Below are 13,443 nucleotides of genomic sequence, written 5' to 3'. Positions count from 1 at the left end.
ACATGGATGCCTGTGGTTTGAAGCTGAGATGGGCCCAGGGAAAGGGGTTGGAGGTGGAGGCAGCCCTGGTTGGGTGGACATCCGGGTTTCTACCTCTCCCTGTTCCCTGTGGCCTTCCATTTGTCCTATCTCCCTCCACCCACACCTCCCTGCTGAGAACTCTGTGCTTCTGTAAAGCTCTCAGTCCCGCCTCTGGAGTTGGCAAGCAGGGGCTAAGGAGAGCACTAGGGGACTGAGTATCTCTGTCTTCTGACTTGTCTGCAGGACCTCAAGTAAGAAGGTGATTTACAGCCAGCCCACTGCTCGCAGTGAAGTGAGTGTGCTACCCTGGGACGAGGAGGGGGCTTCTAGCCTGTGTCTACAGGTATGGGAGATGATCAGCTAAAGAAGAGGATAGAGTTGATTTGGATGTTTTTATTTCCCCAGGGGGAGTTCAGGCAGACCTCGTCATTCCTGGTGTGACCCTGGTCCGGCTCATATCCTGTCCTCTGTGCTTGCCTTATGCTGGTGCTACCAGACTCTGGCCCGTGATGTCTGTACTTTCACAGGGCGCCTTATGTGTCTTCTAGCCCCCACAGGGGTCCCCACTTTTATTTTAGATAGGATGTGGTTTTTTTTGTTAACGTCGGCTATGTACCCCTTCCTCCTGCATCCCTCCCCTCCTTTCCCACCACTGCTGAGTGGCCTGGGACTTGTTTAAAGCCTTCCTTCCCCATCCTTATGAGGGATCAGGCAGGAGTCCGGACTGACGCCCGTTGACTTCCTTCCAAGTAGGAGACAACAGTGGCGGGCACTCTCTACCCCCTGTGTGTCGTGGCCCACGAGTAGTGATCTTGAGCTTATCCCTCAGCCCTTTCCTCCCATGCTAAGGAGGTATGGGCTGTTTCAGAGTGGGGAGCTCTCATCAGACCGAGCAGCTGAAAAGGTTTGGTGACAACGCCAAGTCTCTCCTGCCTCTGCAGCCCACTTAGTTCTGTCTTCCCATGGGAAGTGCCACTGGGATCCTCAGCACAAGCAGCCCGACACCAGCTGTGTCTGTAGGAAAAAAACCCAGGAGCTTTGGTTATGGAGAGCATAGTGAGCTTTCAGGGGACACGGAGCAGAAAAGTTTTAAAACCACTGATGTAAAGAAAAGGGAGCTGGAGCTGGCAGCTCAAACCATCACCCTTGGCTGGAGCAGCTGGATGGACGCTGTTGAGATGTCTGCAGGGCTGTGGGAATGTATGTAGTCGTCTTAGCTCTTTGCTGAGCACGCGCGCGTGTTTGTGTGTGTGTGTGTGTGTATGGGGTGTCGTGTCTTAGCTCCGCTGAAATCCAGTATATGTTGGAGGGCTTCTTAGCTCTTCGGTGAGATTTTGTTGGTGTGTGCTTGTATGTAGCTGGATGTTGTTGGAAATAAAAACTTGGTTTGTCAAAGCTGCTTGTTGTGGGAAGTGGGGGAAATGAGGTTCCTGGGCTCCTTTGTACAAACAGGAAGCTGCCTGAGGCCCCATTTCCCTGCAACCTGGGTTGGTCCTGGCTCCCTGTCCCACCCCTTCCTGGTTCCTGTCTCAAGGTGGAGCGCCTGAGCATTGGACCCTCGTTCCATAGAGCCCTCTTGTGGCAGGAGGAGAGCCTTCTGGAGGAGTGCCAACCCCCCTCCCCTCCCCTGAAGCTGAGGCTGTGCTCTGGGGTTTGGCTTGGTCTGATCCACCGAGGGAGAGGAGAAAGTCCACCCTCCCACCTCTGCCAACCAGATGCATTAATAGACTTCTCTAAGGCTGTGGGAAAACTGCTCCGGAGCCTGAGGCAGGAGGGTTCCTCAAACCCTTTGGTGAGCTCCTTTTTTAGCAGTAGTTGAAAGTAGTAATTACTACTTTATTTAAGTGGGGTAGAGGTAGGGGGTTGCTGTTTAAGGAAAAGAGAGTTTGAGACCAGCCTGTGAAGCTGTCTGCATGGGAGTGAGCAGCAGTAAGCAAGGTGGGCCTGCCTTTCATTGCTTTCCTCTGTCCATCTGGACCCTTTTTTGCCTTTAGATTTCTGTTTCCCCATCTACCACAGTCTCCCAGTCTATTTATTAACTAGTAAGAGGGCAAATAAGGGGTTTTGTAGGGCTGATTTTGCTTATTTCTTTCTGTGGAGGACGCTGAGCCCCACTCTGCCATGTTTTATTCCCGTATCTGGAAATCCCTAACAGAATTGAGTGTTTTATCAAGAATCCAAAAAGAAAAACAAAGCCAACCAAATCATCAGTTAAGGGTCATGCACCAATAAAAAAATAAATATTCCAGATGGAAATAATGAAACAAAGTAGAGATTATGAAACGGTTCAGTAAGAATGAGATTTTTAAAGTATGTTTCAGCTTTGTATCCTACTTGGGAGATGGGGTGGGAAGGAGGTAGAGAAAACACGGCAAGGAAGCAGAGGTGATTCATTGTTCCAAGTCTGAGGTGAATGGTTCCTCACTCCCTCAGTCACTTGTGGTGAGTAGGAGGCATTTATTACCAGCCTTGGAATTTACCACAGCCCCTTTGACAAAGTTGGAAAACACCTTGTCTGTTTTCATTTTGAAATGTCAAAACTCATTTTTGTAATAAACGTTTATTTTTCACATTGAGTTTGTTTAAATCCTTAAGGTCTGTGTTAAAAGAAGAGGGACTTCCAGAGTGACTTGGATATTCAAAATCTTTATAGTCTTATTAAGAGATTTGAGGTATCCTTCCACAGAGCCTGATAACTGTTCCTTAAACTTACCATTGGCCTGTTGCTTAATGGGATTGATGCAAATGGACATTTCTTAACATTGAATTAACACTTGTGGGGAAGCAATTCTATGCGGACAGGAACCCAGTGTGATTGGGGATAAAATGATGGTCAAGGATGTGTTGTGTTTTGTTTTTTATTTTAAAGATTTTTTTTTTTATTTGACAGCACAAGCAGGAGGAGTGGCAGGCTCCCACTGAGCAAGGAGCCTGACACAGGGCTCAATCCCAGGACCCTAGGATCATGACCTGAGCCAAAGGCAGATGCTTAACTGACTGAGCCACCCAGGCGCCCCAGGATGTGTTCTGTCTTAACAGATTCTACAGATGGGGGAACCTGGCTGGCTCAGTTGGTGGAACATGCAACTCTTGATCTTGGGGTTGTGGGTTTGAGCCCCATGTTGGGTGTAAAGAAATCTTCAAAAAAAAAAATACAGGCACCTGGGTGGCTCAGTTAAATGACCTATTCTCGATCTCAGTTCAGGGCTTGCTCTCAGGGTCCTGAGTTCAAGCCCTGTATTGGGCTCCATGCTGGGCCCTTAACAAACCTACTTAACAAACCAAAAAACAAAAACCCACAGCAGAATCTACATATCAAGGATGAGGGAAGGAAATAGGTTTGGTCCATTTCTGAATGAAGGGACAAGTATGTTTTATGGGGGTATGGGGACAACTTAAGGGGAATAAATGAAGAAAATGCAACTTTAAGGGAAAAAAAGCTGTAATTCTGTAGCTCCTCTGATTTAGTACCCCTATGGTATTAGCTGTGAAAATTTAATGAAATGGAAAAAAATTTTTTGGAGGGCTAACTTGTTGAATGATTATTATCATCCATTAATTTATTTATAGGGTATTATTAATTTCCCTATACCACAGATGGGGAAAAGCAGCACAAATGTTAGTAATTTACCCAAATTTACAACTAGTACTAGGCAAGTGGAAGGTCTGGGATTAAAGACAACTGGGAGAGAAGTTTCCTGAATGGGAAAGAATGCAGAAAGAGGAGGAGGAGCTGAAATAAGTTCGCTTTCTTTTTAGAAGTGGCTGTGTGGGTGTTAGGAAAGGACATTGAAAGTAATGATGTCCACCTGGGTTTCCCCTCCAACTGTGACTGTCACTTGAATTGGCCATCCCAACAGGATCTACAGGACAGAGTGGCCTATGAGTGCCACCTTCTGGAATGAAGGATAAAGCCACTGCATGCTTGCCAGTGACAGGTGAAAATCAGAAGGCGTACATATATTTGTGGATGGCAAAGAGAAGAGCAACATCATCAGCTTGCAGAATGAGAATTCAAAAACATCTCAATAGAACAAACATGGTTACCCATAGGGGCTTGGGGGGTGGTGTGTGTGGTATGGGTGAAACAGGTGAAGGGGATTAAGAGTCCACTTATCTCGGGGCGCCTGGGTGGCTCAGTTGAGCATCTGCCTTCAGCTCAGGTCATGATCCCAGGGTCCTGGGATCGAGCCCCGCATCGGGCTCCCTGCTCAGCGGGAAGCCTGCTTCTCCCTCTCCCACTCCCCCTGCTTGTGTTCCTTCTCTGTCTCTCTCTGTCAAATAAATAAAATCTTAAAAAAGAGAGTGCACTTATCTTGAGCACTAATACATGGAATTGCTGAATCATTATATTGTGCACCTGAAACTAATATAACACTGTATGTTAACTACATTGGAATTAAAACTAAAAAAATCTCAATAGGCAGGAATGATAGGCTCCATCTTATAGACCAAAATTCAATAGTAATAAGTGTAAGATTCTGCCTCTGGGTCCAAAAAGCCAACTGGTCACAAATAAAGATGGAAAGATACAGAACAATTTAAAGACTACTGTATGAATGGCCTCAAGGAAGAAAATTAGGACCAATGGTTGGATGTCCAAAGGACTGTTTATAATTCAGACTGTGCCCTTCAGAGCTCTCAGGATTGTGTTGTGTCCTGGAAAGATGGCCAGCTTTGGAGTTGAAGACCTTATTTGACTCCAGCCTTTGATGTTGGCAAAGTTTTCTCTGTCAGTCTCTTGTCACCTAACAAATGGTGATAATACCCACCCTATGAAGTTTTTAGAAGCAAATGAGACAAGATCTGGAAAGCACTTTATGTCACCTCACACGAGCTGTGCACAATCGCCTTCAAACTGGATATTTTAGGCCAGGGGTTGGCAAACTTAAGTAAATGACCAGAGAATAAAATTTTTATTACTATTACAAAAGTTTATTTAACAAAGAAGTTCAATAAGAAAATGTACATGACTCAGGCGCCTGGGTGGCTCAGTCATTAAGCGTCTGCCTTCAGCTCAGGTCATGATCCCAGGGTCCTGGGATCGAGCCCTGCATTGGGCTCTCTGCCCAGTGGGAAGCCTGCTTTTCCCTCCCCCACTCCCCCTGCTGTGTTCCCTCTCTCGCTGTGTCTCTGTCAAATAAATAACTAAAATCTTAAAAGAAAATGTACCTGACCTAATTTTTATATTGCACTAAAATGTGCTGTGGAGAGAAGACATGGAAGCATTGATTTCTCTGGTTTATATTCTGGTTTTGTTGTTCATACTTGTGGAAGGCTTCTACCATGATACTCTTTCCTACTGTTATCACCATTCTAATGTTGCTATGTCGCCCACTGGCCACCACTTCCACATGCTCATCCATCACAAAATTCATAAAGGGGTCAAATCACAATATTCCTTAGACATAGATGCTACCATTTAATTTCAACTATAACTTCTTGCCCATGAATTTTTCCAACTAAGGGGATGAACATCTACCCAGCAAGCTCAAAGATACCTTCAAAGAAAATTCTTTATACTTTTAGACATACAATCTCTATACAACTTTACAGGTATAGCAAGAAAACATCCATAGACTGTGAATGAACATGGCTGTGTTCCATTAAAACTTCATTTATGGACACTGAAATGTGAATTTCATAATTTCCATATGTCATGATTTTTTCCCCAATCATTTACAAATGTAAAAACAAATCTTAGATCCCAGGCTGCACAAAAACAAGTGATGGGCCAGCAATTAGTATTTTACTTAAAGTTAAAAGACAGCATCTAACCCCATTTTTTTCTAATTACGTTATTTTACTTATTATTATTTTTAAAAATGATTTCTGGTTACTTAGGCATTTATTTATAAGAGAGAGAGAGAGAGCGAGCAAGCACAAGCAGAGAGGAGGAGAATCCCAAACTCAATCTCAGGCCTGTGAGATCATGGCCTGAGCCGAAGTCAAGAGTTGGACACTTAACTGACTGAGCCACCCAGGTGCCCCTCTAATTAAGTTATTTTAATTCCAGTATAGTTAACATACAGTGCTATATTAGTTTTAGGTGTACAATATAGTGATTCAACAATTCTATACATCACTCTGTTCTCATCATAAATGTTAACTCCATTTAGTTTTGAATGCAGACTTTAAGATTCCTTTGGTCCAGGTCTGTAACCTCTCTGGGGAGAAAGGAAGTCAAGACAGAGTGGGTGGTAGCAGCTGGACAAGTATAAAGTGAAATCATCAGAGGGTGCAGGAGAGAAAGGAGTGAAGGGAAAACCAGTATGCCAGTAAGAAGTGATGGGGGAGGAAGGTTAACTAACTGGTGGAGAGACACATACCCACTGAATCTTTATTTTATTTTATTTTATTTTATATTTTATTGTTTAAAAGATTTATCCATTCATGTTAGAGAAAGAGAGAGAGGGGTGCCTGGGTGGCTCAGATGGTTGAGCACCTTCAGCTTGGGTCATGATCCCGGGGTCCTGGTATGGAGCCCCATATCAAGCTCCTGGCTCGTTGGGGAGCCTGCTTCTCCCTCTACCTCTGCCTCTCCCCCTGCTCATGCTCTCTCTCTCTCTCTCTGTATCTCTGTGTCTCAAATGAATAAATAAAATCTTAAAAAAAAAAGCGTGCAAGCAAGGGACGGGGCAGTGGGAGAGGGAGAGAGGGAGAGAGAGAGAAGGAGAGAGAGAGAGAGAAACAGATTCCCCACTGAATGCAGAGCCTGAGGTGATGCTGGACTCCATGGCCCTGAGATCACAACCCGAACTGAAATCAAGATTCCTATGCTCAACTGAATGAGCCACTCAGGTGCCCCTAAGTCATTTTATTTTATTTTATTTTATTATTTTTAAAGGTTTTATTTATTTGAGAGAGAGAGAGCATGAGTGGGGGGAGGAGCAGAGGGAGAGGACTCCCCACTGAGCAGGGAGCCCGACATGGGGCTCGATCCAAGGACCCAGTGATCATGACCTGAGCTAAAGGTAGATGCTTAACCAACTGAGCCACCCAGGTGACCCAGCCACCTAAGTCATTTTAGAACAACACTTATATTCAGTTTCTGTTTCTAGTTGATTCCTATTTGGTTATTAAACTATGTGGAAATAATGCAATAGTTTTCAGTAATAAATCTATTATTTATAACTCCTTAGGTGATGTCACCAACTTCCTTAAGGGTGGGGAGCTTGTGTTATTGTATTTGCCCAGTACATTGTGCTGGTGTCTGGTACATTGTGCCAGTCAATAAAGGGTGAATGAGTAAGTATCACGTTCCAAAATTTGAATGAGGTAAGTTGAGATAACTAAGGAGCTGCTCTGTTGGCTGTCATTGTTGTTACCTCTCGTTATTTGTGTGCAAGCCAAATGAAAATAAGTGGAAGGGGAATGGTGGACAGAGGATTACAGACCCTGAATATTTATTTATTTATTAGTTTTTTAGATTTTATTTATTTATTCATAAGAGACAGAGAGAGAGAGAGGCAGAGGGAGAAGTAGGCTCCCCGCTGAGCAGGGATGCGGGACTCGATCCCAGGACTCTGGGATCATGACCTGAGCCGAAGGCAGACGCTTAACCATCTGAGCCACCCAGGCACCCCAGACCCTGAATATTTAAATGTTGGCACCACAAACATTTTGTTCTTGGTGAATGGGCAGTGGAGTCAGTAGAACAGGGTGCAGGGCCAAGAAAAGAATGAAGTGGACTCATTTACTTATCTCTGGTATGCTGAGTCCTTTCTAGGTGGCTGGGCTCCTGGATCGAGTGTTATTCCTACCTCTGAACCACTGTGGTAAGTAAGTAAAAGCCACACTGAAACTCCCTGGGGAGACAACCTACACAAAAAAGCTAAGTGCTGAGAATGAGATCTCTTTACCTGCCCTGGGAAGGAGCTTGGCAGGGGCAGTGTAGCCAGGGAGTTAGATGAGGAGCAAGGACAACTCCCAAGGCCCCAGGCCTTCCTCACCCCTTTCCACCAATGTTTTGGCAACATTCCAAACAAGATTGTGACTTTAATTATTTGCACACAGAACATCTGCAGTCAATATCTATGGTAGGGGAAGAAAAAGCCTTTTTCCATCTATCCTCCTAGGTTCTCAGGTTGGGGACCTGTGACTCAGAGTGCAAAAGACAGACTAACAAGTAAATATATGTACTTTAGAGAGAACATGAGCAGGGGTGGGGGGAGCAGAGGGAGAGGGAGAGAATCTCAGACTCCCTGCTGAGCGCAGAGCCTGACGCGGGGTTTGATCTCATGACCCTGAGATCATGACCTGAGCTGAAATCAAGAGTCTGACCCTGAACCAACTGAGCCACCCAGGTGCCCCCAGACTAACAAGTATATTAACAGGCATATCATGAAATCACATGGGAGCACTCTGAGATGAGTAACTCAAATTAGTGGTTAGAACTCAGGCTTCAATAGGGGTGCCCACCTGGTTCAGTTGGTAGAGCATGTGACTCATGATCTCAGGGTTGTGAGTTTAAGCCCCATATTGGGTGAAAAGATTACTTAAAAAAGAAAAAAAAAGAACTTGGACTTTTGTAGCATCTTTTTTTTTTTAAAAGATTTTATTTATTTTACAGAGAGAGACACAGTGAGAGAGGGAACACAAGCAGGGGGAATGGCAGAGGGAGAAGCAGGCTTCCCGCCGAGCAGGGAGCCCAATGTGGGGCTCAATCCCAGGACCCTGGGATCATGACCTGAGCCGAAGGCAGCCGCTTAACTGACTGAGCCACCCAGGCACCCTTTTTGTAGCATCTTAACAAAAGAATAACACATTTTTTAGAGATGTGATAAGACAAAGGAAAAGGAGTTTCTAGGGGAACAAATTATGGGAAAATAAATATATGGGGAAAATGAATGGAAGATAAGGTCTACTTTTCTTTTCTTTTCTTTTTTTTTAAGATTTTATTTATTTATTTGACAGAGAGAGAGCGAGAGAGGGAACACAAGCAGGGGGAGTGGGAGAGGGAGAAGCAGGCTTCCCGCTGAGCAGGGAGCCCGATGCGGGGCTTGATCCCAGGACCCTGAGATCATGACCTGAGCCGAAGGCAAACGCTTAACGACTGAGCCACCCAGGCGCCCTACTTTTCTTTTTTTAATAGTTTTTTCTTCCCTATGTAATCACTTTACTTATTTATTTTTTAAGTAATTTCTACACCTAACATGGGGCTTGAACTCACACCCCCAGATGGAGTTGCATGCTCCACTGAGTAAGCCAGTCAGGAACCCCAGTAAGGGCTACTTTGTAAGGATTGTTCTGTAGGTTCTTCTGGTGCCATCTCTGGGCTAAGGGTCTAGAGCTCTCACCAGTGATTAACTTCTGTCTTATCTGGTAGAGAAGATGGGAGAGACACCTTTACAAATTGATGTCTTGCTTTTAGGTCAATAGGGGAAGGGCAGAGAGCTTTTCTTGTATCTACTTCTTAATTGCCTTCAGCTCAAAATTGCAATATGCTTAAGTGGCATCTTTTGGGGTGGCATATTCTGCCATGCTTCAATGTCTTTTTTGGGGAGGGGAGTACTCCACAAAACACAGGTTGAGATCCTTAAGGATGTCCAGGCTGAGAAGGGTGGCATTAGTGTCAGGTTAAAACCATAGTAGATTGGGGCATCTGGCTGCCTCAATCAGCGAAACATGTGACTCTTGATCTCAGGGTTGTAAGTTTGAGACCCACGATGGGTGTAGAGGTTACTTAAAAGAATAAAAATCTTCAGAAAAAAAACCATCGGGCACCGGGGTGGCTCAGTCTGTTATGTGTCTGCCTTCAGCTCAGGTCATGATCCCAGGGTCCTGGGATCGAGCCCCACATTGGGCTCCCTGCTCGGCGGGAAGCCTGCTTCTCCCTCTGCCACTCCCCCTGCTTGTGTTCCCTCTCTCGCTGTGTCTCTCTCTGTCAAATAAATAAATAAAAATAAATAAATAAATAAATAAATAAAATGTTGAAAGGATTAAAACAAACAAATGAGAAAAACCCAATCAACCCAGAATTCCATATCCAGTGAAAATATCCTTTAAGAATAAAGAGAAAATAAAAATACTTTCAGATAAATGAAGATCAAGAGTATTTGTCACCAGCAGACTTACACTATAAGAAACACTTAGAGGGGGGCGCCTGGGTGGCTCAGTTGGTTAAGCGACTGCCTTCAGCTCAGGTCATGATCCTGGAGTCCTGGGATCGAGTCCCGCATCAGGCTCCCTGCTCAGCGGGGAGCCTGCTTCTCCCTCTGACCCTCCCCCCTCTCATGTGCTCTTTCTCATTCTCTCTCTCTCAAATAAATAAATAAAATCTTTAAAAAAAAAAAAAAGAAACACTTAGAGGGGCGCCTAGGTGGCTCAGTCATTAAGCGTCTGCCTTTGGCTCAGATCATGATCCCAGTGTCCTGGGATCAAGCCCCACATTGGGCTCTCTGCTCCGCGGGAAGCCTGCTTCTCCCTCTCCCACTCCCCCTGCTTGTGTTCCCTCTCTCGCTATGTCTCTATCTGTCAAATAAATAAAATCTTAAAAAAAAAAAAAAAACCATCATAGATTTAAAAAAGATGTGAGAAAGATGCATACCCTTTAGAGCTTGAGATAAGCAGATTTAGGTGAAAAGTGGTCATCTTATATTTTCCCTATATGGAGCTGCAAATTTAGGAACCACAGAAGAACTGATGTAGCTGAAGTTGTTCTACAGGGAACAACAGTCTGGTTGGAGGGCAGGAGCTTGAAGCTATATTTGCTTAGTGCTTTTTGGAATAATAGTTAATCTAGAGTCCTGTTAGTGCTGGGCACTGTCCTAAATATGCTTTCTTTCTTTCTTTCTAAATATTTTATTTATTTGTTTGTCAGAGAGAGCGAGCACAAGCAGGGGGAGCTGTAGGCAGAGGGAGAAGCAGGCTCCCCGCAGAGCAGGGACCCTGGGATCATGACCTCAGCCAAAGGCAGGTGCTTAACCAACTGAGCCACCCAGGCATCCCTGTTCTGAATCCTTTATTTTATTTTATTTTTTAAAAAGATTTTATTTATTTATTTGACAGAGAGAGACACAGCAAGAGAGGGAACACAAGCAGGGGGAGTGGGCGGGGGAGAAGCAGGCTCTCCGCCAAGGAGGGAGCCTGATGCGGGGCTCGATCCCAGGACCCCGGGACCATGACCTGAGCCAAAGGCGGATGCTTAACGACTGAGCCACCCAGGTATCCCTCTTCTGAATCCTTTAAATGCACTAACTCATTTAATCCTTACACCTAAGAGGAGGCACTGTTATTATTTGTAATTTCAGGTGAGGAATTGAGGCAGGAGGAGGTTCAGGGCTCTGCCCGGGGTCATATAGTTGTGAATAGTGGTGCCAGAATGTCAGCTGGATAGACAGGCTTCAGAGCCCGAATTCGAAAGACCACTCACTATGCTGCCTCTATCAGGGTTACAGATACTAATTACCTGTATGGAAAGAGCTGTCAGAAAGCTTCCCTAAACCTCCCCAGCACTGTCACTCTACAGAACTCCAGAATGCTTTTTGGCAAATTCGTGCATAAGAGACCCCATGTTGGGAGGCCCTGCAGCGGGTGCACAAACCCACTCGAGGCCTGAGGCACCACTTACAGAATTCAGTGTGAGTGGTGCCTGGGGGAGTGTGATCTGGGGCTCCAGTGTGTGGCTCCCACTGGTGCCTTTAAAATCCCAGGCTGGATCTGAGATTTCAAGGAAGCATTCCTTATGGATGCAGAGCAATTTCCCTGTTGGCTGAGAAACGTTTTAGTCCTGAGAAAGGGCCTGATGGTGTCACCTTTCGCCTTGGGCATGTGGAATTGAGAAGGGAAAAAAAAGAAGAGTGGATCATGGGGGGAGCAGATCCTGACAACCTCTAGGCCCCAACATTAACATAGAGCTAAGTTCCAGGTGGCCTACAGGTTGCCCTCTGCCATAGCCTGGATGTTCGTGTTCTGCCCAGATTCCTCCGTGGAATCCTAGCCTCCAAAGGGGATGGAATTAAGAAGTAGGGCCTTTGGGAGGGGCCTGTGGCTTGAGAGTGGAGTCTCATGAATTAGCGCTTTATTAGAGGGGTGACGGAGTGCTCCCTACCCCTCCTGCCATGTGAGGACCCAGCAAGAAACCTGTATTCTGGGGGCGCCTGGCTGGCTCAGTCAAAAGAGCCTGCGACTCTCGATCTCTGAGTTGTGAGTTCGAGCCCCACACTGGGTAGAGAGGTTACTAAGAAAAAAAAGCCCATATTCTGGAAGAGGGTCTTTGCTAATTCTGCTGGCATCCTCATCTCAGACTTCCAGCCTCTAGAATTGTGAGAAGTAAATTTCTGTTGTTTACAAGTCACCCAATCTATGTTACGTTGTCACAGGAGCCCTAATAGATGAAGACATCCTCTAAGATTTTAAAGAGTCTTTGGGCAAAAAGACAAAACTGCGGGTAGATTTGTGAAATAAGGTTGGTAAAGAAGGTGAAGCCCAGTTTCTGGCATGACAAAGGACAATTCCCATACCTTTCCCCGTCTGGAACTTAGTGACAGGGGCACACAGGGCTTGCTCGCTGTTTTTGTTTTTGTTTTTTAAAAAGATTTTATTTATTTGACAGAGACACAGCGAGAGAGGGAACACAAGCAGGGGGAGTGGGAGAGGGAGAAGCAGGCTTCCCGCGGAGCACGGAGCCCGGAGCCCGATGCGGGGCTCGATCCCAGGACCCTGGGCCCGTGACCTGAGCTGAAGGCAGACGCTTAACGACTGAGCCACCCAGGCGCCCCTGTTTTTTTTAAGTAGGTTCGCGTGGAGCCCAGCGGGGCAGAACTCACCACCCTGAGATTAAGACTTGAGCTGAGATCAAAAGTAGGATGCTTAACCAACTGAGCCACCCAGGCACCCCAAATTTTATTTCATTTTATTTATTTTATTTTATTTCATTTTATTTTTTACTGCTTAAGTTGAATGCTGGCTCCCTGCAAATACCCCCCAAATCATCTGTCAGCAAGGCAAAGCTGAGTTGATTGTCTGCTGTAGTTAGGGGAAGACCGACGTTGAGGAAGTAGAGTCTCAGTGGGGGCAGGCAAAGGTAAGATGTCGAGAGTTTTGGAGTCTGGCTTAAACTAAGTCAATGTGGGGGGGCCTCTGCATGATAACTTAGGAAAAGCAAGTAGGGGAGGGTTTCCTAAATACTGTTGTTTGATGAGCCATTTTACTCTAACGAGGCTTGGTTGGGATGTCTAGTTATTTGCAACTTCATCTTCTGGGCCGAGTTTTCTAGAACAGTAAGGTCTGATAATGCAGATCTTGTAGTCAAGTCACCTAATGTAGATAGTAAATGGTGTGGGTGTGATACAGTTTTTGAATATAGGTGAGGTTCGGTGGGGTGAGGTCCAGAGCCGATGACCAAGAAAGAATTCATGAGGCGTCTTTGGCGCAAAATGATGCTTTTTTTAAAGCACGGGGACAGGACCCATGGGCAGA

General features: G+C 45.4%; 1 protein-coding gene across 4 annotated transcripts in view; it reads left to right on the top strand.

The window, feature by feature from the left end:
• F11R (F11 receptor) overlaps window positions 1-13,443 on the top strand; it is a 47,803-nt gene that overhangs the window by 21,288 nt on the left and 13,072 nt on the right. For 2 of the 4 annotated variants that reach the window (XM_064593788.1, XM_054507893.2), the window contains exon 9: window positions 265-364. In XM_064593788.1, the coding sequence (XP_064449858.1) occupies window positions 265-364 (100 nt within the window). Of the gene's footprint in view, window positions 1-264; window positions 365-426; window positions 2,592-3,881; window positions 12,385-13,443 lie in introns of those variants that run through there. The other 2 variants (XM_064593789.1, XM_064593790.1) reach the window with 2 other exon arrangements.

This window comes from Mirounga angustirostris, unplaced genomic scaffold (assembly GCF_029215605.1).
Source record: "Mirounga angustirostris isolate CCGP_5_RB_7025 unplaced genomic scaffold, mMirAng1.0.hap1 SCAF_6, whole genome shotgun sequence".
Classification (NCBI taxonomy): domain Eukaryota; kingdom Metazoa; phylum Chordata; class Mammalia; order Carnivora; family Phocidae; genus Mirounga; species Mirounga angustirostris.
Note: the sequence above shows the minus strand (reverse complement) of the source record. Positions and strands in the feature narration are given on the sequence as shown.